Source organism: Notothenia rossii (assembly GCF_949606895.1).
Source record: "Notothenia rossii genome assembly, chromosome: 3".
In the NCBI taxonomy this organism is placed as follows: domain Eukaryota; kingdom Metazoa; phylum Chordata; class Actinopteri; order Perciformes; family Nototheniidae; genus Notothenia; species Notothenia rossii.
In genome coordinates, this window is record NC_136901.1 from 42,047,367 (window position 1) to 42,073,276 (window position 25,910).

The 25,910-nt window shown below is 38.7% G+C and overlaps 2 protein-coding genes and 1 long non-coding RNA gene across 8 annotated transcripts in view; 2 read left to right on the top strand and 1 right to left on the bottom strand.

Annotated features, from left to right (window-relative positions):
- LOC307033696 (butyrophilin-like protein 2) overlaps window positions 1-25,910 on the top strand; it is a 99,757-nt gene that overhangs the window by 64,868 nt on the left and 8,979 nt on the right. The window lies entirely within an intron of this gene.
- On the top strand, window positions 36-9,573 carry LOC307033698. Of its 2 annotated transcripts, none has more exons than XR_013806615.1 (4): window positions 36-266; window positions 988-1,056; window positions 5,464-5,534; window positions 7,528-9,573. It is a non-coding gene; the product is annotated as an uncharacterized lncRNA (long non-coding RNA). The 2 variants fall into 2 exon arrangements; XR_013806616.1 differs by having other exon boundaries at window positions 138-266; window positions 7,541-9,573.
- LOC307033692 (NLR family CARD domain-containing protein 3-like) lies at window positions 9,083-25,858 on the bottom strand. Of its 5 annotated transcripts, none has more exons than XM_079672230.1 (12): window positions 25,828-25,858; window positions 22,439-22,511; window positions 21,777-21,872; window positions 21,603-21,689; window positions 16,461-16,556; window positions 16,287-16,373; window positions 15,979-16,055; window positions 13,800-15,570; window positions 13,541-13,714; window positions 13,016-13,189; window positions 12,152-12,198; window positions 9,083-12,020 (listed from the first exon to the last, which is right to left on the bottom strand). In XM_079672230.1, exons 1-12 carry the CDS (start codon window positions 25,841-25,843, stop codon window positions 11,488-11,490), a joined length of 3,231 nt encoding a protein of 1,076 aa, XP_079528356.1. In that variant the 5' UTR covers window positions 25,844-25,858; the 3' UTR covers window positions 9,083-11,487. The 5 variants fall into 5 exon arrangements, 4 of the variants coding, with proteins under 4 accessions (XP_079528356.1, XP_079528354.1, XP_079528357.1 ...); XM_079672228.1 differs by lacking the exon at window positions 25,828-25,858 and adding an exon at window positions 23,471-23,573; XM_079672231.1 differs by lacking the exon at window positions 25,828-25,858 and adding an exon at window positions 23,439-23,553.

Sequence of the window (25,910 nt, forward strand, 5' to 3'; positions counted from 1 at the left end):
TGTTAAGTAATCTCTTCTTAATGTTATTAGGGTTAGTTATTTCAAGTGAGAGAAATTCACTTCATAAGAAGCATTTTGGTTTTGAAACATTTTGCAAACTCCAACGCGAAACCGCAATGTACATGTGCACCTGAACGCACCATTACAAACATGAATCGGCACAGAAAAAGATTACTGAGACAAGCTCCCTCCACATGGTGTGTGAAAGAAGGAACACAGCAATGAGTAAAGAATTACAGCAGGAAAAACACACACAACTGCTCCAGGTAAGTGATATTTTATATATTTTAACTATGTTAGGTTGTTTAATGTTTTAGCATTCTCTGGCATGAGTGGCTGAGGCTAAACTCTAAATTAAGCTAACGTTAGCATGTAAGAGAGCAGACACAAAGCGTAAGCCTCACATTTATTTTAATGTATGGTGTTGCATGTAAAATATATAAAATATGAATGCAAAAAATGCATCCGTTTTTTAACCTGAAATCTAAAATTATTAAGGCAAGATACTAACATCTAAAATGTTGCCTGATACATTTGCATATTTTTATCTAACTAATACATATGTAATCTCTACCATCTCAAACTACATACACTTACATTTATAAAATATATTATGCCTTTTACAATATATTTTGTTTGTTAAAATGAATGGTGCTCTGACGTCTTCACCCTCGCAAATTTGTCATACAAAAAACTATAGGCTATGTTAAAACTGTTTTCGTTCGTTCGGGTCGATATGTGTTGACTTTACTTTAAAATAGCAGATCTCTGTGACCGGATATAGTTTTTCGGCTAAGTGAACATGTGTCTCTGCTCCAATCATGAGCAAATGTAATACATCTTAAATGGCTGAATGTTAGACTATGATCTCCTGTTCCAGCATCTTCCATTTTTTCTTAACATTTGGACTTTTAGCTAGCTTTTGATTAAGTGGCTATAAGTTTGGCTACATATTCGAAATATAAACAGATCGGTTGTTTCTGTCAGGGTGTCTGTGCTGCTGCTGATGGGCCCAAAGAGATACAGCCATGGATGACACTGACATTTTGGATGAGGGTAGGTCACAGTTGTATTGAAATGCTGACTAAAAATGGAAACAAAATGAAAAATAAAAATGTCATGGCATTTAAACACGTTGATGAAAGTTACTTAAATCTATGTCATGTGGCACTCAATTACATTGTTCAGTCGCTTTTTTTTATTCCCCTCTAAAGGAGGGGTCAGAGATTCCAGAGGCGATTAAAGATTAAAATAAATGCTTTTATATATTTATTTTAGATGTGGCGTTTCTGTTATTATTAACCATGCTGCTTTAGTTGTTCTGACTGCTAAAATCCTGTTATTCCTAATTTTAAAGCCGATATTCCGTGGGGTCGGGAGGGGGCTCGGATAGTTGTCACCTTTTTCATACCTGATGAGTTTGCATCCCTGTTACTAGCTCCCTGCACCATTGATCACTCCACTGGGTGGTTGTGGTCCTTTTCTCATGGTACCAGCTATGTAATAAGGTGGGCGGCCCATTGAGTTCATTTAGGTAAACTGAATCAAAGATAGCAGATTTTAGCCCACTAATATTTGACAGTGACAAACATTGTCCATCACTGTCTCAATGAACTGTTGTTCTTTCTCACAAGCATATTACTGTCTTGTGTTCATATCTCTACTCTTTATACCCCGGGAAATCCCTCCCAAAAAGCCCTTAATATGGATACTCCGATTGATATCGGCCGATACTCACTCTCTACCGATCGATCGGTGCTCTCTAAAAATGCCGATCGCGAGAGCTGATCGCATGACGTAAAATACATGACACTTTTCTCAGTGCGCGGCAAAACAAGCTCGCCAAAATGGCTTCACCAGTCTGGCAGTATTTTAAGGTGTCCGAAAAAGACAATAAAATAGCGGTATGCAGCGTGTGAAGCAGAAGTCCTGCAGCTCCACCGCTGTGATGGACCGGTGAGCGGAGCGACACACTCAAGAGTTAGACCTTACACACTTAGCTATTTGATCTACCTCTGGAACAAGATAAACTAGATATACATATATTTATTCTTCACTGTTGGGTCACTCATTACTGGATCAGTTGCATGAGATACTGACAGGCTGTCAGGAGAGACAGAGAAAGAGAGAGAGAGAGAGGGGGGGAGAGAGAGGGGGTAGAGAGAGAGGGAGGGGGAGAGAGAGGGAGGGGGGAGGGAGAGAGGGAGAGAGAGAGAGATCATCTCTCCCGTGTTATTCTCCAAAGTGAATGTAAACTTGAATAATGTGCTTCATCTGAATGTAATAATTATGTTGGTTGTTGTTTGTGGAAGCGCCAGTGAATGAGCATTAACTGAGTTTTAAACATCACTTTAAATGGAAGATCCCCAGCATCCCTACTTAATGATTAAGTGTGATGAGCCCTTAATGTATAGGGCTTATATTATTAAAGTTTGCCAACCAATTAAAAGGACATGACAATATGTTTATCAGGTGGTTGCTTTTGTATTACAGGCATGAAAATCACTCACCTTTCGGCGAAATTCGCCGTTTTGAAACCAAAATAGGTGACCTACGTGAATCTCTTCTTCCACGGTGCGTACCGTTACGGCCTCTAGTGATGTGTCGGTCGCGAAAGAGCCGGCTCTTTTAAGTGAACGACGGGAGCCGACTCGCGCCAGCGAACGAGCCGGTTCTTCTTCTTTTTTTTGCGGAGGGATCTAGATCGGCATGAAGGCACATTATGCAATGTGCACATTATCCCGCTTATTACATGGCCACATTCTCAACAAAGTAACGATATGACTCCCAATATTAATTGAAATGCTTTTATGGATTTAGAAAATTATTTTATTGATTTAAAAAATAGTTGTATTTATTTAAATTGACATGCATCCGCTAAGAAAAATAGTCCGTTGTTACTGTTTGAACTAACGTAGCAACGGCAGGAACTGCTTCGATAGCGTTTTTGAGAAGCTTTTTGATTACAGATTTGAAAACATCGTTGCTTGCGTTCAAAGTAGCACAATTCATTATGTCAAACCTCGGAAATTATCTAGATATCCATGCCCTAATGCCAAAGTAAATATCAACTGAATATGTGTCGCCGTTTGATGTCTATGTCTGGGCCGCATGCGTAAAAAGGAGGGTTTCTGCCCCGTTACTTCTCCTTACTTCTATACACAAGTTATTGAGCCGTTTCCGCTCTACATCCTGAACTCCTCCCTTCGATGCAATGCACTTCCGTTTTGGCGGACTGGGTTTGTTTTGCTAGCTAGCTCCGTTGTGCCGACAAAGCACTGATATCGCAGAGACAAAGAGGATATAACAATTACAACATGAAGAAAAGTGGTTCGGGAACTACGTGTGCGGTAGTTGGTTGCAATCACTCGAGAAAGCACCTGAACGAGTGGTTAGATAGAGAGTGCTACGACCACAAACCAGCACCCAGCACCCAGCCATGTTGTTCATTAAATACAGATAAACACAACAAATACTGCATGCATTGTATTTTTTAATATTATATATGAATATTTTCATAGTGATGTAATTGTGTGGGCTGCTTTTATATTTTAATTTGTAATACCTGTTAGGATTAAACATGTGATCTTTCTTGTTGAAGCCATTTCTTTAGTTTCCTCTCAACAATTAATTAATTCAGTGTTATTTATGTACAGTATGAGCTTAATATGAATGATGAACTGTGTTAAAAGAAATTGTAGCACTCTAAGGAACATATGAAATGCAATAATGCAATAACAGTGCAATAATGAAATTAAATTACATCAAACTTTATTTTCACTCAAACAGTACAGGCACATATGATATATTGCACAGCATAAAGAGATCATGTAAATTGTGCATTATGTAAACAACAGACAACTGTTGGCTCCTGTGGGCATGACCTAAATAAGGCAGTTTATTTTGGTTTTAAAATGCTGAGATATTTACTGCAGAACTGTAACCTTCCCTCAACAAAATCGTCAACAATTTTCGGGAGCATGTGGGCAAAGTAGAATGTGCGCAGCATTCAGACTGTCCATTGCTTTTCCATCTATTGCCATGGATTGAACGAAGTAGGAGCAAATTTTGCTGTACGTTATGCTGGGCCACGTCGTCATGTTATCCTCCCAGTTTTGCACTGAATTCGGGTGGGGGAGAGTAACGCCATCTCCAGTCAAAGAAGTAGAATCGTGTTCCCAAGCTAGCATCACTGTTAGCATCGAAATCGCTGTGTTTACACCAGTGCCCGTCTGACTGTTTACACCGGTTGACACCGACAGACGCTGTGCAAAAGACTTCCGGCGGAAATGAAGTGCATTTGTGTAGGGTTATGGCGCTACCCGTGGTTTGGCGCGTAAACTTGTCTATAAGAATAAAACATGGAGGAGGGAGATCTCTTTTTCTCCCCCTCTTCTGAGAGCCCAGCAGCTGATCTCAGAGCACGCTCCCCTCTCCTGCAGGGGGGCGTGGTCAGCTGCAGCTCACAGAATCGGCCTTTTATTTAAATATAATTTTAAAATGTCGATACAGTAGCCCCTTTTTTTAAATAGTTTTTATTGGTGTTGCTATCTGTTTTGTGTAGCGTGGTTCTACAAGCAAGTCAGTGCATTCATTGGGTGGTATCACAGAGTTACAAGGGTCTGTAAATGTAATGAAAACATTTGGTCACAGCAAATCATTTATATTAAACATGTAATTTGTACTTTTGAATACTTCAGTACAAAGGATCAATCAATCAATGTTTATTTATATAGCCCAATATCACAAATGTTACATTTGTCCCAGTGAACTTCACAGTTTGTACAGAATATCAGTAGAAAGGATGTATTGAATAATACTGAAAAGTGTTTAATGTTTTGATAATGCTGGAAACCACTGTATTGTGTGTTTTAGGCTATCTTTGCCAATAAAATGTATTAAAATCTGAATTACATAACATTGTATTGGCTGTCAGTCATGATGGAAGAGTAGATAAGTTAAGTTACAGCATGTCCACCATCTGCATATGCATTAAGCCATTTGCATTAAGCCCTTACCACATTGTGCCTCATATACTGTAAATGTTATACCCAGTGACAGGCTGGCATGAAATGTCTTGCATAATACTTAGTAAGGAGGCCATAATATTTTTGACTCATGGCTGAAGTTAAGTTTCTCCAGCTCTCCCCAGGTTGGCAAAAAAATGCATCTCAAAATGCATCAGATTGATGCTTTAAAATATGGAATATTCAAGATTCCGGGGGAGCATGCCCCCGGACCCCCCGAGAGGGATAATATCCTTCTCACCTTTTTCACCCCTGACCCGTTTTCATGCCTGGTATTACTAAGTAGTTGATATGTTGTTATTGTGAAGTGTTATAAGTTTGTGCAGGAAATAAATACTGATTGCTTTCATTATTGATTGCCTTTGCAAATGGCATGAAAGATAATTCTAATGTTAAAGTAACTCTTAATGTCTGATGTTCGTTTCTCTCTTAACAGAGCTCTCACGACCCGGCACAAGAGGCTTCATCCAGAACCTGCTGATACAGACGAGAGAGGGAGTTAAAAGAGTAAGAGAAATACTTCATTTTATTTCTGGTAGCAGTCAAACTAGTACTGAGTCCAACAGTGTCAGCCTTATTAAGGACTTATGTTAAATATTACTCAAAGACATCAGAAAAACGTGCATTATTGTGCCCTTGTACTAGGCTGTTACCGTAAAGGCACTATTAATCGTCACGTGTATCTAGTGCTGCGTACCGGTACGCCGAACCGGTACTGGACTTGTAAAAGGTTTCGGTTCAAGTACGGTTAAAACCGGAACGTCGGGAACCGGTACTTGGACTCGCAAAAAAACTAGCACTTACGTATATTCTCCTTTTTATTCTAAACCATCTAAAACCTTCCATAGATCGAGAAATTTGCGCTGAGAATGGCGGCCATTACTTAACTCATGAAGTCTCGCAAAATATCGCAACTGCTCGCGAGATCTGTGTGACGTCAAGGGAAGCTGGCTTAGACATAGTGGACAGCGTACTGTATAATGTACACATGTAGAGTTGTAGAAAAGACATGGTGTAAAGACAGTACAGTACACTCAGACTGTACAGTCACCGCAGTGTATACTGTATAGTAGGTGTGTAACAGTGTAATGCGTATAGTCTACTCTACACTCTACCTTTCAGCAAAGTTTTAGGGATTTAGGCTCAGTCAGCTCAGGGACTGTTTGGTTACTTTAGTTTGCTAAATGAAATAAAGGTTTGAACTTTGTAGTAGTTCACTGTAGTTGCTGTCATAAGTCATTTGTAAACTAAGTGGCAAAAAGTCTTTTTTTTACATTTGTACTTTGTAGAGAAATGTAGACACAAGTTGGAACGGAGCACAATAAACCTGACGAGTTTGAATTTGAGTTGATTATGAGTTTATTTTCAATTGGTAATTAGCTCACAATAAGTTCACTTTAGTTACTCACACAACTTGACACAAGCCATGGGTTCAGGTCCGGACTTATAAGTCCGGACCTGAACCTGAACCTCTGGACTTGAGTCCGGACCTGAACCTGAATGTGAGTCCAGGTACGCAGCACTACCTGTATCGTGCAAGAGGGTCTAGCTGGATTGTTAATAATGGCCACTGATATTTATTTGAAGCTTAAAGTAGGCTATCAATTTGTGACTTGATTGCACTTAAATGCCTTTAATAATTATGAGTTTCAGTATTTAATGGTGTGCATTTAGACGGCTGTGTACCATTTTAATTCATTGAGGATTTTCTTAGTGAGGGAGCTCCTATATGGGATTACCCCGCTGAAGCTCACCAAAGTTTAATATATTTCATAGTTCACAGTTTTGTCAATTGTTTTATTTATTGGTCAAATACTGGTTTCTAATGGTTTCTGAGGAGTTTTACTGGAATGAAAGAGCACAGAGTACAGAAGCAGCATACTGCATTAAACCTGACCTTCAAAGAGAGGTTGAAGTTCATGTGGAAAGGAGGCTTCAGTAGTCTGTCTGCACTCTGTTTAGTTTTTGCTATCTTACAATCAATATAGTAAAGTGTGTTGCCAATGTAACCGGTTAGAACTCAAAGTGGCGATGAGGTCTTAAAATGTATGGAAAGGGTCTTAAAAAAAGGTCTTAAAAGGTTTTACATTTGACCTCAGGATTCCTGCATATACCCTGCATCCACAATTGTTCGCGATTTATCCTACAAACATTTGGAGGCTTTCACACAATACAATAACGTCTATAATATATATCATATTATACATACAACGTGACTTCACTATTATTTAACAACTCTTCTTATTGGGTTCTTTTATTTGGGGATAAGTATATTGTCAGAATGAGTGAGAAATTGATTTAACTTCTGTTAGACAGCCATATGCCATACATTTTTGCATACATTCACAGTAAATATTTATAGCTGCCAAACAGAAGTTAAATTCATGTCTCACTTAATCTGACAATGTACTCAACCCCAAATAAAAGAACCCAATAAAAAAGAGTTGTTCAATAATAGTGAAATCACGTTGTAATAACAATTACTCATCTCTCTCTCGAGTTTTATTTTTCAGCTTTGCCAAAAGCCACTGTGTCAAGTGTCCTTCTTGGGTTGCCGTCCGGAGTTCTCCAATATGGCGGAACATCTCGCACATGCGCCCTGCAGATCGGGCAGAGCTGCAGATCGGGTAGTGACAGCGGTTCCAGGGCCATGGCTAGAAAGGATCCGTCTAGTGTAAATATGACGTCCTGTTCTCGTTGTAACTCGTTGTAATCGGAGCGGCTCGGAAACACATCTACAGCAGTAACATGATGCAACATACACATTAATGCAGCAGCAATATTAATAGAGAAACATCAGACATAATAGTAAAACACAGAAAGGGAACATTGTATTGCACCAGGAGCTATCTTGGGACTTTTACTGCGACAACGTTGACTTGCCTGTGAATAAAAAATAAACCATAGTGTTGGTGATCTACAGTGTTGTCATTCTTCTTTGAACAGCAAGACCGCTAACACCCTATTTCAACAATCACACTCCCTGTCATTGACATAATTAATAGATAGTTTAGCTTCTCACCATCATTTGCTGTGGCCCACTGATGTTAACGATCGATGTTAACTGAAAGGCTGCCTGCCAAACGTAAACATTCAGCCACGTGACTTGCAAACTCTCGCGAGACTTTCACACAAGACGGATCCTTTCTAGCCATAACCCGGTTCCAGGGCCGGTTCGGAGCTAGACCCTGATAAGCACCGGTGACGTCATGACGCAGCAACAGCACCAGTCGGTTGCGTAAAGCAGTAGAAACACTTTCGCAAGCAAAGAAGAAGAAAAACTGAAGCCCTTAAAGTCAAAAGTGTATAATATCTACCTGTAAATAATAATAAAAACCCTTGATGTATAACTTAACATCTCTGTCTCCTATTGATCTGAGTATATTATAAAGAATAACCAGTTAATCGAAGCATTATAGTACAGGCCTTTGTCAGATGGTTTATTACGCTGTTTTTTTTCTGCTTCGAATAGTTCTCTCTTTTCTCACCATACCTGTGTTTGCATCACTGCTTTAAGAGAGGGGTGTGGGCGTGCATGTGTGTGTGGGTATGGTAGAGCGAGAGTGAGCGAGCGGGATATATGTTTTCTAGAAGTGAAACGAGGCAATTCTTAAAAATATATATATATTCTTAAAAGTAAATTGTAAGAAAATGGCACCATGTAGTTTCTGTGTGTGTTTAAATTAAAAGATAATAATCAAAAACTGTGAATATAAGCAGATTAATTAAAGGTAGGAAGTGTCCACCTGTGTTACAAATTGGTTCAAAAACAAAGCAGCTAATTTTATTAAGTGTTGGGATTTTTCTTTTAAATTAGAAATAATTTTATAATAATAAAAATAATATAAAATATATAATAAAATATTTTTTTCAGCTCATTAGATTTTCCATTTGAAAATATATCAACAAAAGATCATTCTTAAACGTGTTTTACACCAAATATAATACAAAAAATGTGTTTTCATGAAAAAGTGTTCCCACTGTGAGCTTAAAGAGTTCACAACCTGTTTATCGATTATCGTGACGTCTTTAAATGCAACATCCAGAAACAGATCTTTCTTTATCGATGTTTTATTGATATAGATGTGATGGTAACATGAAAACATCCAACATTTACTGTATGAAGCCATACCAACATGAAGGTAAAACACATGAAGAGTGAATGAGCAAAAACATAGGTTTTTATTAATTAATCTAAATCACGTTGTTTTTATTGTCCAATTTAGGGAATATTAATTCAACTGGTTTGGATGGTTTTAACAATGAATGGCCTTCATCTGTTTTTGAACATTAGCTCTTCACATGTAACATGGAATATTAAATCTGCATGGTGTGTATGAATACTTGAGATATATACATCTGAGATTCCCAAACTGTAACTGATTTTTTAAACAATATTCAGTATTTCTAGTGATTCATTGAGTGATTCAAACGTTTTTGTAATACCTTCTATACAGTATAGCTACATTTTAAAAAAAAAATCAAAAATGATGCAGATAAACAATTAAAAAACAAAAATACACTTCTTTTTTTTGCATGAACACAATCCCATAATCGTCAAACATGTTACAATCACAGACACGTTTTCAAAATTCAAGACAAACAATTTGATTATGGAATAAAGACACATCTAATGCTAATATGATTAATGATGGCATCCCTACAAACAATTCCAACCGGTGCACACGCCTTACAGCATAAAGGAGACGCTGCAGGAAGCTCAAAACACAACGGAGACCAGGGGACACTAAAGAGTGACGCACACAGCTGGGAGACCAGGGGACACTAAAGAGTGACGCACACATCTGGAGACCAGGGGACACTAAAGAGTGACGCACACAGCTGGGAGACCAGGGGACACTAAAGAGTGACGCACACATCTGGAGACCAGGGGACACTAAAGAGTGACGCACACAGCTGGGAGACCAGGGGACACTAAAGAGTGACGCACACAGTTGGGAGACCAGGGGACACTAAAGAGTGACGCACACATCTGGAGACCAGGGGACACTAAAGAGTGACGCACACATCTGGAGACCAGGGGACACTAAAGAGTGACGCACACAGCTGGGACGGAGCGCTTGGTGACGTTCAGGATTGTAAAGCCGAACAACTGTCTCTGTTGTTGGAAACTCACCTAAAATGTTTGATGGTCTTATTTGAACAATGTGATCACATGACTGCTTCGGATGTTACTGCAGATCTGCTGTAATCTGAAAGCTTAGATACAAGATATGTTATTACGGTGGATATATGTATATGGATGATAGTGTTGAGGACTAAAGAGTAGAGGAAGGAAGAGCACCTAAAGTCTGGAATGCATTATTTAATTTTTCTAAAGTTAAGGCCAACTCAGTTTCTCTGTATTTGGTCATAGCTAGAATCTAAACACACCGATGAAGGAAGAGCAGTCTTTATTGCATTATTGGATTGGATAAAGTTACGGCACACAAAAGCTTCGTTTTCTGTATTTGGTCATAGCTAGAGGTCCTGCAAAACTACACACGACATGAAATGTGGAACCTCGTTCACCCCTCCCCCTGGACACAGGTAAAGATATTAAATCATTTAAAAATCATAGTGGAAAATAATAAAAGGTAATGCTTTAAACGTAACTGAAAAGAAAAAAAAGATACAACGTATTTACATCCCGATAACGAAAAGGCCTGGCTTCAAATCTAGTTGATTTAAAAAATTTAAAAAAGTGCTAGTACTATACTCTCCTCTCTTGAAGAGGTGGGAACGTTTCTAAAGTCGAAGCATGTTTTTGTATTTGGTTGTTTTTTCTTTCTTTCTTTTTTTTATTCTCTGCGTAGATGCCTTGTGGGAAATCAGGCTTATATTACTCAAGCTAGGTTATACCCTACATTTACATATCGTTACATTTAGATGATGCTTTTGTCCAAAGCGTCCTACAATAAGTGCAGTCAACAATGAAGATACAAACCATTGTTATTGCAATTGCATTAATATAAGCAACCATTTTATGTGTGGCAAGTCTTTTCTTGTTTTTTTGTTTGTTTTTCTTGTCTTATTTGCAAGGGTACGTCTTTAAAAAGGCATATTTAAGTCTTTGTACTGGTTTAAAAAGAAGTGACAGGATATTTCCGTAGCAGTACTTGCATTGACGACCCTTGATCTTTAGCACATGGCAATACAAAAGGCAAAGAAACTAAACTTCACCATGCAACAAGATTACTTATTTACAAGGCTGTAATCGATCAGCTGTATCACTGTCTACCTCTTGACTGGATCAACATGACATGTCACTTGTTGGACACTTTTACCCAAAGCAACTTACATACATCAATATACATCCATACTGTGGGCAAACCCTACAGGAGCAATTTGGAGTGAAGTGTCTTTCACAGGGACACAACGACATGCTGACTGCAGTGGGACTCGAACCTACTCTCCACTGATCTGAATATCAGCGCACTATTCCACCTCCCACACATCATTAGCAAAACAAGGCAAAAGACTGTGAGTTCTTGGGAACAGTGTGAAGTCCAACTGCGGGATAGAGCGGCGCGTTGAACGTTGTTTTAAAGGTATGGAGGCGGGTCCAAATGTCGGAGGAAACCCTGTAGAAAGACAGATTGCCGGCCGGCCAATCCAGATACACCCCCACCCGACTGGAGCGTGAATGATGTGAAGGCACACTGACTTTCTTTCCATCGCCCGTAACAAAACAACCATCATTGGAGCAAAACAGACACCAGGACTTGTCGTTGCTTTCCAGTTTAAAATCATGCCCTTCCCTGCCAATGGATTTGTACGTTAATCCAACCATGAAGGGCTCCAACACCTCCATCTCCCAGTAGGAGCGCCCGTCGAGACCCTGTTCACACAACACCTGTTGGCAGGTAACAAACCTTTCCTCGTGATCGGGATACGGCTGCTCGACTTCAACCCAGGTCACCTTTCGGCTCCCTTCAGAGAGAAGGAGGTTCTTGTGGACTGTGTTGGGGTCCAGAGTGAGCTCACAGGCATCTAAAGGTAAGAAAACACTTTACTTTGGTAGTGTAGATTGCAGAATAAGCACCTTACCTTCAGGACTATTTGCAATATATTACCGTGATCATGACAATAACCAGATATCCAGGTTTTTCACAAATACTTACATTTCTTTAGTCCATCTATCATCCGGTGACTTCCACCGTGTTCAAGACTGTAAAGAAACATTTGGGTTCAATCTTTCAGACAAAGAACAACCATTAACTGACACCTTGTTGCTTAGTTTTACTGTATATGACACCGTTCTACTTGAATTTAGGGTAACCTTGAGTATAGAGATGTCCCGATCGGCTCCGATCCCCGATCACGTGATTTTCAAAAGATCGGAATCGGGAGAAAAAAATCGGGGATCGGGATTTAAAAAAAAAAATTATAAATACTTTTTTAAAATTTTGTATTCAATGTTACAAAACAAAAATGACCATGTTCAAGTCTTAAAGTCATCCTGAGGCCTTAGTTTTGGTTTTCAAATTACACAACATCATGTATGTGTTGCTTCTTTGGGGCTTGTTTTCATAGACCTGGTTGCTTATTTCTCTCAAATCTGGCAACAGAGTGGGCAGGGCGCAGTGTCTAATTGTAGCAGTAAGCTAACGAGTACTGATAAGATTTATTTTGTTTTGATCCAATGCAGCACAACTGAACTGATCCAATGCTGCTGTGAAAGAAAGAAGCTATATCCATGTTGGATAGAATATCCAATTTAAATAAAAAATAACCTTAAGGGACAACTTGAATGCTTTTTTTCTTTTTTTTCTCTTAATGCATTGCATGAAGATCGGATCGGGAAAAATCGGTATCGGCAAATTGTCAAAATCAAATGATCGGAATCGGATCGGGAGCAAAAAAGGTGATCGGGACATCCCGAAAGTAGTTTTTCAATACACTCTATCTCACTATTGTTGATTTGTAAAGGTATGCCACCATTGTACCTCTCTCAGTTCAGTAGAAATTATATCTGGTGCTCTTACTGGAGTCTGCTGAGCTTGTATTGTGTATTATCTCTCAGCTCAGACATCAGCTTCTCCCCAGAGTCTCCCAGATTGTTGTAGCTCAGATCCAGCTCTAGGAGATGGGAGGGGTTGGACTTCAGAGCCAAAGCCAGATCAGTGCAGCCTTTCTCTGTGACCTGACAACCTGACAAACTGAGGACACACAGGGTTTGGTTTGTTAGCATGCAGGTTTGATACTGGTCGGTTCACATTCCTTGCTATTAGTCCTGAAGTAAAATCGAAATGGGAACAGGGTTCTATTCATTATACTGCCAAGGGTTTGCCTCCGTCTGACTTAACATGCATTTATTCCACGGCTTAGTTGAATACTCGATTCTGATTGGTCAATTTGGACATTTCAGAGGTTAACACTCGATAATGACCATTGCTAAGGACAAGGACACTATCGGTCCCTTGCAGACAAACGGACGCAGAAGGTATTAATCATCCTTTAGACAGAAGGAAACATTAGAGCACATTTCTTTGTAAACTTCCAGTAAATACCTCAGCCTTTGGAGTCTGCAGCCTGCATTGGACAGTCCGTCACAGAGCAGCTTCACTCCTGAGTCTTTCAGGTCATTGGTGCTCAGATCCAGATCTCTTAGAGGCGAGTAGGGGAACTTCAGCCCAAAGGAGAGATGTTTCACCCATTCTTCAGTCACTTTGCAGTCTGCGAGGCTAGCGGTGGATAAAAGGGTTTCAATAATGCAAGAAAAGGTGCTACTTTATGAAGGAATACGTAAAACAAAGGAGATAAACTTACACGGCCTGCCTGCTGATCCTCACTGCTGGTATCAGCCTCCTCCTGCCTGCGTCTGACGTGTTGAAGCTTTTCAATTCTAACAAATCCAGCCTGTCTTTTGATACCTGCAGCATGTAGGCCAGCGCAGAGCAGTGCAGAGGAGTCAGCTCAGTTTTTGAACGATCAGACTTCTTGAGATATTCCTGAATCTCATCTTTGACTTTATTGTCTCTCATCTCGACCATGCTCTGGAAGAGGTTGATGCAACTCTCTGGAGAAAGGGCCTTTTTTCGGAGGGCTTTAAGGTGGGTCAAGATCTTCTTGTCTGTATCTTGGCTCGGGTCTGGCGATGTCAGGAGACCCTCGAGGACTCTGCGGTTTGGTTCTACCAGAAGGCCAAGGAGGAATCTCAGGAAGAAGTCCAGGTGGCCGTTCTGCTCCTCCAATACTTTGTCAACGGTCATCTTCATAAGATCGTATAAGGTATGTTCTTGGTCCTTCAAGTCGAGGAAGTTGCCTAGCTCTTTTGTATTCTTGCTTATGAAACATTCATAAACATAAACAGCTGCAAAGAACTCCTGAATGGTCAGGTGCACAAAGAAGAAGACCTTTTTCTGGGAAATGACATATTCTTCCCGAAGAACCGTGGAGCAAAATCCAGAGTAGATGGTCGCCTCTTGTAGGTCAATGCCACAGTCTGTAAGGTCTTGGTCATAAAAGATGATGTTGTTGTTCTGTAGCTGAACGAATGCAAGTTTGCCGAGTTTCAGAAGAAATTCCTTCTTTGTCTTCAGAAGTCTCTCTCTGTTTCTCTCTGTCTTCTTTTCATACTTTCTGCTGCTGCGTTTTGTTTGGGCGAGCAGGTAGTGTGCCATCATCTCTGTCAGGGTTTGCGGAGTTTCTGCTTTCTCGTCTCCCGCAAAGATCTCCTTGAATAATATGCCAGAAATCCAGCAGAAGATGGGGATCTGGCACATGATGTCGAGAGTTGGCGAAGAGCGGATGTGCGAAATGATCTTTTCAGGAAGGTTCACGTCATCTCTAAATCTCCTCCTGAAGTATTCTTCTTTCTGGGAGTCATTGAAACCTCTTATCTCCGTCACCATACTGACATACTTTGCAGGGATCTGATTGGCTGCTGCTGGACGGGATGTTATCCAGAGGTTGGCATTGGGAAGGAGGTTTCCCTGAATGAGGCTTGCTAGGAGATTACCAACAGATGTTTCTTCAGTGACCGATTTAACCGGCTTGTTCTCAAAGTCCAGTTTAATTCTGCTTTCATCCAGGCCACCCAGGATCACTAAAACCTTGGCTTTGTCTAAAACCTCTGACTCTTTCAAATGTCGAAGTGTGGGGTGAATATCACTCAGAAGCTTGAGCAAGCTTTTGTTACCTCTAATCAAATTCAGCTCTCGGAAAGCAAGACTGAAAACAAACTCAAAGTCCTGGTTTGCTTTTCCCTCGGCCCAGTCAAGAATGAACTTCTGCACAGAGAACGATTTTCCAATCCCTGCGACGCCCTTCGTCAGGACTATTCTGCGGGTCGTGTCTTGGGGAAGAACATATCTAAAGATGTCATTGAGATGGACTGTATTTGTAGAAGACGGTAGTCTTTGTAGTCTGAACGAATGTTCTTCATGTGGCCCTTCACTCTCTCCGGTGCTGATGATGAGCTCTGTGTAGATGCTGTCCAGGGAGCTCTCTTGGTCGCCGTTACCTTCAGATGTCTTCGCAAATTTCTTCAGCATTTCATTTCTATGATTAGTCTGTATTTTTAAAAGATGGCTGCCCCCTGTAACAGTAAGATAAATGCTCAATTCCAGTACTGATGTTGATATTCATCCATTACTAGCATTAGCTGTAGTAGGGCTGCACGGTTACAGCAAAAATGCTAACAACAATTGTTTTGACCAATATTGATATTACCATTATTTATCAGGATTATTCATTGATTTTAGTGACAGAATATTTTATTCCACTTTCACATTCATATACACAGAGCACTGCTTTCAGTTGTACATTGCGCTAGGATCTTGATTTTTTTTTAATGCATTTAACTTGTTTGTTTAACTTGATATGCAGCTGCGTTGTCTTATATTAAGACAAGTCTTATATTCAGAATCAGAATACCTTTATTAGTACCACAGGCAGCTGCGATACCTTTAATAGTATTTTTTCATAAATAAGTATTCAAACTTACCAGGGTCCTCCTCAGCTTCTCTCTGTGGTTCAAGATCTTTTTTAGGTTTCTTTCTAACTGGCTCCTCGGTTAGCTCGCTGTAGGGTGAAAGTGTAGTATCAGATAGTATCAGATACGGCGAGGATTTGTTCAGAATCAAAACAAAAGCATAATTTAAATGCAGCTCTAGTGCAGTGACCAATTAAACAAAAGAAGACATGGTGTGATCAGATGAAGAGTCAAACTGAACAGAAATAACATACAGAGGCTAGCCGACTGTAAGTCACCTGTCAGCCATTTTAATTGATATTGCACAATATTTTAATTACCTTTTTTTCACATTAAAGCTTAACGGATGGCCCATGGATCGATGACTCTGAGCATCACTTGGAGCTGCTGACTCGCTCGATGGTGAACTAAAGAAAAAGAGAAAATCTTTGACTTGTTATACACATTGCTGAATGTAAATGTATTTATGAATATTCAACAAAATGTAGGATTACCGTTTGGGCCCTTTACCAAAGTCTATTATCCCTGCTTTGGATCGATCACTGGCTGAGATACTTGGAGCTGTGGACTCATCTTCATTCACCTGTGAACTAATGAGAGAAGAAATACTCAAAATAGTCTAAAAATAAATAACTAAAGGCCCTCTACGTCTGCAGGAACATTCTCCCTGAACTAGGAATCTTTTTAGAAACTCATTGCGTTTTGGACAAAGGGACAAGTTTCAGAATACATTTCACGGTACAATATGTTACCCTGTGACAGTCATGGGGTAAAACTTTCCGGCTGTTAGGTCACTTTGGGGTTGGGTTTGCCGTGCAGAACATTTTGTATTGGTTGAACACTCACAATCAGTGTTGGGCAAGTTACTTCCAAAAAGTAATACATTACATATAACTTATTACTGTCTTTTTTAAGTAATAAGTTACATTACAATATTACTGTCTCTGAAATGTAATGCGTTACACTACATTTATATTACTTTTGAGTTACTTTCACCCAAATAACCACAAATAATGGCTAGGTATTTTAAAGGATAAAATGTAGTTTAGTGCAGCAACTGTGTAGGCCCTTAAGGCGAGACACTGCAGGCAAAAACATCGTTTTTCATGCACTGGTCAATTTTGAGATTTTGTGCTATTTTGATTCCATAACATGTTTTCTTCAGGCTTTTGGAAGGAAAACGTACAAAATACACATTTAGGTGTTTATTTTATTATAGTTTGTCTATTTGCCTCTGTAGATTTTTCCTAAATTCACCAAAAGTTAGCATTCTAACGTAAAATAAAGTACTGCGACCGCTGTTTGCAACATGTCAACAGCAGTGGCATAGCCACCATAGGGCCAGGGTGGGGCCAGGCCCGCCCAGTTTACTCATTGGCCCGCCCTGAGAAAGCTTCGATGTAATTTAAAAAAAAACATGTTTTTAAATTATTATACATTTTTGTATTCACCCATTGAGAATATCTAAGCATTCAAAGTGAAATTCAAATGAAAACAAATATCGAGTTGAATGAATATTGTATGTGTTTTATCCTCTGAACGGAACTAATTTCCGGTAAAAACTGGTTGAGGTGGTTTGGAGATTTTCCCTGGGTGGAATACAGCGCAAGTAGGCACATGCTTTTCTGTACAAAGTGCAGACATTTCCCCAGCCCAGGAGCTGAAGGTGCATTTACAAGGGATTGATATGTAGACTGGAAGCACAGCGTAACTCTTTGGAGAGACATAAAAAAGCGAGGACCACTGCAAGTCCATGAGCAGGTTTGAATGCTATAACCTGTTGTTGCTGTTAGTGCAATACAAGAGTAAATAACCCAATTTGTGTTCTGTGAAACTGAAAAGGATATTACATTGTTTTTGTTACTTTAGTTGCAGTTGTAAATATGTCTTAAATCTAATTTAGGGTAACTTCCTGTGTTATTTAGATGCTTTTATTTTGAAGGCGAGTTTACGCTGTTGACAGGAAGTTGTTGTTGATATGGAAACAACGCAACGGAGAAAAAGAGTGGGCATTAATCTATATATAAAGATGGAGAAAGTAAAGGATAACGTTTATGTTTAAGTTTAGCACCCCCCGAAGAGGCACAAAGTTGGTATTAACTATAATATAAACATGTGGGTTGTGTCCTAATTCGTTTGTATGCTGTTTTGTAGCTTTGCTGTCTGTTTACAGTTGACATTTGGTAGTATGCAAAAGTGATTCTAATACGGATGGGGCCTAAATGTATTTGTTATTTTTGTGTCTTTATAGCTCTTACGTTGATATTGGAGATTTCAATAAATTCACATCATCAGTCAAGTCTTCGACCATTATTCCGAGGGAAATGCTACAACGATGCTTGGCAATTGGCATTATTATGTATTATTATGATAGGCCAGGCCAACCTTAAAGTCATTTTTCCCCCTGGAAAAAGCAGGCGCACCTTCAAGTCCATTTCTGCCTACGCTACTGGTCCTCAGAGATATCGTTGGAAAGCTCCGTCTTTCCTGCACAATCTCATCGGATCCAAATATGGTCATTTCCTTTGTATCAGCAACCAATGGTGAAAGTGCAAAAGGGTCTTAAACCAAGAAACAAAATCTCATTGGCTGGTGTCAATTTCTGACAACGTGATTCGTTCAGATGCGTCACGTGGTGTGCTAAAACACTTCCTGGTTAGCTTTACGCTAGAAATGTAAATCTCAAAATGGCAAAAGAACAGCGAAAAAAACGTTCACAGAGAAGACGACAACAATTGTCAATTGCACGAAGCAAGGTTATACAAAAAACAAATGACCCCAAACATGAAATACCTTCACGGAGTGCGTCGAGGCGCAAGCTGTCATCCAGAGAACAGGAGGGTTTAGCTAGCGCCTCACTGCAATCTTTAAAGTTCGTTTTCTCAAAATGAGTTTTTTCTCATGTTCCTGAGTGAGACATCTCAACTTCAGTAGCACTTAGATACACCAAACCTTCCAGTTATATTCTTATCAATATTATGAAAGCTTTTACTGAAGGGTATGTTCATATGTCACTCATAGCCTGAATTATACAACATTGTATACCTAAAAACATGGCGAAAATGGATGTTTTAGGGCTGTTGACAGTATTTTCTGATTTATGGAGTGATAAAAAGAGATATCCAAAATCCCTTCTGTAAAAGCTTTAGATGGTAATATGACTACAAAATGAAACAAGAATTTTGAAACTGGCTTTATCCAATGTTCAGATTTGTGTTCTTGAAATGTGTTAAAATATGCGGATATTTAATGAGATTATGGCTCATTTGCATCTTTAAACATGCTATTTCAGAAAACTTGTAATACAAAAAACAATTGTCTTAGTGTAAATAATTAACTGGAGAAATGTCTAGCTGATATCTTAAGTTAAAACATTTTTACCCTATTCACCTGTAGTTTCTCGCCTTAAGGCTATTAACAACTTTTATTAGAAGGCTTAGTTGAATACTCGATTCTGATTGGTCAATTCCATTGCTAAGGAGGATCAAGAAAGAGAAAGTAAAAGAGGTTAAAAGACGGGGCGCTGGACGTCAGATAAATGAACAGAAGAAGACAGACAAGAAGTAAACACCAACAGGAACACGGTATTTGGGCTCTGCAGTGTTTAACCTGTTCTGCCCCGAGCCTGTTTTTCAGGTCTCAGGCTCGAAAATGACATTCCCAGAACAAATGACCATATATTTTCTTCTAAAAGGGTTAAATTAATAATCTTTTTTTTCTCAAAGTAATGATAAACCTGTCAGTTGGATGAAGAAGAGTCAGAATCAATATAGATGTTTTTATTTTAAAGTAAATTCAGATTGAACAAAAATGTAAATTATTGTGTCCGTCCAAAAATGTTTATTTATAGTGAAAACCACCCTTGAATGATGGGATAGTAGAATAAAAGCTTTAGGGATCCAAAGTATAACATATAATAAGTACCCTGAATCAAGATTGATGCAAAACAAGTTAAATTTAACCTTTTCAGACAGATTTTGCAAAAAAAATACTTCTGGTGTCATTTGGGTGGATTTGACCTATCTCTGGCCCCCCTTGCTCGATTTTGATGATTGACATCTCTTTTTAATCGCTAGAGCCAATAGAATCGAGGGGAACTCCCACATACACACACACGTTACCAAATAAGGAGTGAGAGTGACGCGTAGCCAAAACAGGAAGCTGCGATACACTCTGGTGGCTACCAATAGCAGCTAATATTAATACTCCAATTTTCACATAGAAATGGAATTATGGATTATCAATAATTTTTTCAAATTGACAGACACATTGGATTAACCTATGGATTAACCCTCAGCAGCGTTTTTATCGTTTTAATGCCATTGAACACAACTTTTGATCAGAATAACAGCTAAGGTGAGATGATCTCCCGTGTTTGCTCCGTAATGCTACGTGTTGTTGATACTAATACCTACATAATCTGTGGAATATCAGCTTTAATCAGATATCTTGTATGTGCAGTTACGATAAGTAATAAGGGTATTTATACCTTGAGTTCTGTGCCAAGTGCATTTTTTCGCTCAGGGGTCATTTAGACGCTTCTTATGAGACTTGTGTTTTGTTTTGGTAAAAATGGTTCGTATCGTCAGCTGGCTGAGATTCTTCCCGTTAATCTGGTTTGACACACATAATAGGTTTTTAAATATTAAGAAGCCCTGAGACACAGTTTCGTGAAAAGGAAACCCGCAGCCCCCTCAACCGGGGGCTCTCGGACTAAACAGGTTAAGGACTTGTTACTGGATCAGAAACTGTGAACAGAGTTGGACAGTGCTGCCGTAAAGTTGTTGTTGTCACAGTTCCAGCCGTTGGTGCGCCGTGGAACGGAGTTTTTTAATAAATAATTTCAATTAATATTGGGAGTCGATTCCTTAGTTTGTTTAGTATCTGGCCGTGTAATAAGCGGGATAATGTGCAGCGACTTGGTCATTATGGGGAAAAGAACACCCTTCAGGCTCATCAAGATCAGCCTGACTGATTACGTAAACAACAGCTTTACTAATCTACCAGCACAATTTTTTTCTGGTGTCGGAATGACTCGCGATGTTTGTGAATTCTTAATAAACAAAACACCATTTCATTTCGGTTTAAAATGAGTTGTAACTGCGTTACTGAGAATTGTAACGGGTAGTATATTACCCAAATGTCATTATTAATGCATTACATTACTTCGTTTGAGGAAAAAGTAATACATTACTGTAACTCTGTTACTTTTGTAACGCGTTACACCCAACACTGCTCACAATGCGCACTTTATGAAGTTGTAATAATGTTTTCAGACGAGAAAGAAAGCTTTAAGATTCCCAATATGTGGGCACTTTATCCGAATAATCCCTTTTTAGAAAATGTCTTTAGACTTTCAGAAAGTTGCTTGCAAGGTACTAAAAAACTGTATCTGTAATGGTAGTTGCACGCAGAAAATACATAAAACTGCCCTCGCATTGGCAAAACAATTAGCAACACCTTAATAGGTCTGAAGACTGAGACACAAATAATCTTATAGTTCATTTAATAATGAAGTCCCTTAAAGCTGAAACCACGTTTAAGAGTCTACAGCCATGTTACTGTATGATGTTATAAAGTATTGTGAGGCCAGCCTGTCAGCCATTTTAATTGATATTGCACAATATTTGAATTACCTTTTTTTCACATCAAAGCTTAACGGATGGCCCATGGATCGATAACTCCCAGCGACACTTGGAGCTGCTGACTCGCTCGACGGTGAACTAAAGAAAAAGAGAAAATCTTTGACTTGTTATACACATTGCTGAATGTAAATGTATTTATGAATATTCAACAAAATGTAGGATTACCGTTTGGGCCCTTTACCAAAGTCTATTATCCCTGCTTTGGATCGATCACTGGCTGAGATACTTGGAGCTGTGGACTCATCTTCATTCATCTGTGAACTAATGAGAGAAGAAATACTCAAAATAGTCTAAAAATAAATAACTAAAAGCCCTCTACGTCTGCAGGAACATTCTCCCTGAACTAGGAATCTTTTTAGGAACTCATTGCGTTTCAGACAAAGGGACCAAAATGTATTTCACGGTACAATATGTTACCCTGTGACAGTCATGGGGTAAAACTTTCCGGCTGTTAGGTCACTTTGGGGTGGGGTTTGCCATGCAGAATTGTTTGTATTGGTTGAACACTCACAATGCGCACTTTATTAAGTTGTAATAATGTTTTCAGACGAGAAAGAAAGCTTTAAGATTCCCAATATGTGGGCACTTTATCCAAATAATCCCTTTTAGGAAATGTCTTTAGACTTTCAGAAAATTGCTTGCAAGGTACTAAAAAACTGTATCTGCGATGGTAGTTGCACGCAGAAAATATATACGCAGAAAATTGCCCTCGCCATTGTTACTGTATGATGTTATAAAGTATTGTGTTTATACATAAACACAAATGTGGAGGAGTTGAAGTGATTAAAATACATAGGCCTACTGTGTAATCTGTGATAGCACATTACCTTTGCTCACTGCTGATTGGCTGATCAGAAATGGACCTCTTCCTTGTTTTTCTCTTCTCAGCCATTTCTGCAGCTGAAAAACAAAATACAGGAAGCCAAAAAATAACTTCAATAACGGTCAAATCTCAGGATAATATCACTTTTTCCCTCCTGTTTACGTTAATTATGGCTAATTCACGGTGCTTTGCAACAACACGCCTTGATCATCAAGGACGGTCTGCAACAGTCTGATTTTTACGTGACATTAACGTGGGTTTTCTACAAAACAACTTCAAGTAAATGCATTAAAGCCACATAAGAGCTAGATATTACAATACAGGTGCTTAGAAATATCTATGGTTAGATGTACTTTACTTTATTTATTACAGCTCTGGTTTCAAAAAGTCTATTTTAACATGTAAAAAGTCCCAACTATAGTATATTGATTTAACATTTGAATATAGGAAACCATTACATCATAATATACCACATGATAATACTAAAATATAATGCAAATTTGACATCGCAAAATTAGCCAATCGTGTTTTTTAAAATACTTGTATTATTTCCTGTAAACTACATATTTTAATATAATCAAAATAACATGTAAATATTGGCTATAATACTTGTATTATAGGGGAAATCCGTTTGAAATAACATTGCTTATGTAGTCTGACTCTGGACTAACTTCACAGTACAGTTTCCGCCGTCTTTGTTTACCTCTTCTTTCTTTGTTTACGGAAATGAACGCAAACATATGCCAAACCTCGAGATCAAAAAGAGGAATGATGTACAAAATCCTCAAAAAATAAAAAGATCGAGTTTACTACGAGATACTTTGCAAATAACATAGTTTGTGATCGAAAAGTCTGTTGAAACATGGATGCCACCCTTATCTTAAGCAACCATTGTTAACAGCTGCGTACTTCGCCATTACAGAAACAACCTGTCGTCTTTACGCCCACACCAAAACCTAAACACGCACAAATGACACACAGCGATCATTGCAGCAAATACTAACAGGTGTCCAAAGTAGCCTGATAAAAACCGAACCCCAACTGTGGTGTCCTTGTGGCGATTCTTCCCCAAAGTATGTCTCGGAAGGTTTCAGGTTACATGCAGACAGTTTGGAAATCCTCATCAGATATTAACGTTGGGTTTCCTTCCAAATAAAACCCCCAACCCTCCCACTGATTGGATACAGCAGGCTGGATGGTGGCAGTTATTACTCTCACACTCAAAAGTATTATTATAATGGATATATTTCAGTTTAAAGCCCTCCACCCTGTGATCCTGCTGAACCTGAATGCACCTTTTGGGCAGAATAATCATAACAAGTAGTCAGAGGTGGAAGAGTTTTAAACTAACATAGGGTCCTTGAATGCACCGTGTATTGTAAACAAGACTAGTGTTGGACGCTTTAGATTAGATTTAAGCATCATATGCATGTACTCTTGCACATAATAGCTTTTTATTTAAACTTTTTTACCTTCCTATATTTCTTTAGCTATATATTTATATCTGTATGTCCTTTACACTTATCCCCTTTATTGTTTAGTTTGAATCGGAGCTGGAGTTTAAGTCCTTGATCAAACGAGCAGATGTTTCACAGGTGTTTTATGGGTCATTCCAGAATTGGAGGACAGTTCAACACTTTTGAAAAATGAACCTTTTATTTTATTATTTTTTGTTATGTACTTAGGAAAAACAGATAATACACCATCAAAAAAGTGATTTATTTGTTGTGTGCCGTGCTTTTATTATATAACAAATATATATTTGACATGCAAGTTGGTCACCAAGAGGCGGGGGAAGAGAAAAATGCCATTTTAGGGGATGTTCGAGAGTTATTTGATATTTTACAAACTGTATATACATTTTGTCTCAAGACAAGAATGTTTAACACAACAAGTGCATCTTTTAGCTTTTTGGGCACGGACTATTAGATTTATTATATGGGGGACATGAAATGTCCGCCAATTCTGGAATTACCCTTATCCTGTTAAACACACAGAAACTAAGCAATGGACAGTTTTTAAAACATTTCTACATCGTAGATTAATACTGAAGACATCACAACTATAAAATAACACATGAACACATATGGAATTATCTTGTTTTAACCCTTTCTTGTTAACTCGATCATTCCATATGTGTTCTTTGTTTGGATGTCTTCAGTATTAATCTACAAAGTAGAAAACTAATTTAATAAACAAAACCATTGAATAGAAGGTGTGTCCAAACGTTTGACTGGTACTGTATATCACATCAACATTTATACAAATGTACCTTAATTCATAAACATCTATGGTTTGTCCAAAAGCCTTCAGGTCGTTCCGTGTTCCGTGTTTATAGGCCTACGTGTCTCTTTGTTCAGATAGGCGGGCCATTAGAAAGAAGGAAGTCTAAAGAAACATCCTTCCTGTTTTTATTAGTTTGATTTAATTTGACTTCACGGGGATCATGAGTGCTGTAGCGTCTGGTGAGCCTGTAGAGTTTGAATGGTCTGTTGCTGCTCCCTGCTGGAGGAAATGCTGATAACAAGTGTAATGTGATCATTAGGAGAGAGGCAGGAAGTCACTTTGCAGCAGAGGTGTGAAGTAACTAAGTACATTTACTCAAGTACTTAGACTTGAGTTCCACCTGGAGTAAATTCACAAGCTACCCTGCAGTATACAAAGTCATTCAGACTAGCTGCAGCTTTACCAGCTTTGAGAACACTTTCATGATCAATCATTATAAAACATATCATATATATTATTCTGAAATGGACCAATCTGCACAATGACTACTTTTACTGTCGCTACTTTCACTATATTTTGATGATAATACTTTTCTACTTTTACTCAGAGTATTCCTACACTCTGGTACTTCTACTTTTACTCAAGTACAAGATCTGAGTACTTCTACTTTTACTCAAGATCTGAGTACTACTACTTTTACTCAAGATCTGAGTACTTCTTTTACTTGAGGAACATTTTGAATGCAGGATATTTACTTGAGAACAAAGTAGATTAAAATGAAGATAATGAAGTAAATCACCTCACTTATTATTCAAGAACAAAAGGCTACTTGAATAAATGCAGGTCTATACTTTCCCCCACTCTGTATAATTCAGTAATCCTGTTCATTGTTTACACCAGAAATCCCCATAACACACTTTCTAAATATGTACCCCCCCCTCACGAGAGGTTTATTAACTGCGCACTTCAGCATTACCGAAACACCGTGTCTTCTCCGCGCTCACACCAACACTTTACACATCATAAACTACATTCAACACACACTCTTGCATTTATCTTCAATCCTTAGTCTTGCAATTATAATTTTTATTTAAGTATTTGCACTTTAAAAATCCCCACGATCTTTACTTTCGGTTTTAAAGCACCAGTGTAAATACGTTCCCTTACCACTGCGCATGCGCATTCTCTGTTTCCTGGTCGTCACATGGAATTAGCACGACTGCAGGGTTATGGCTAGAAAGGATCCGTCT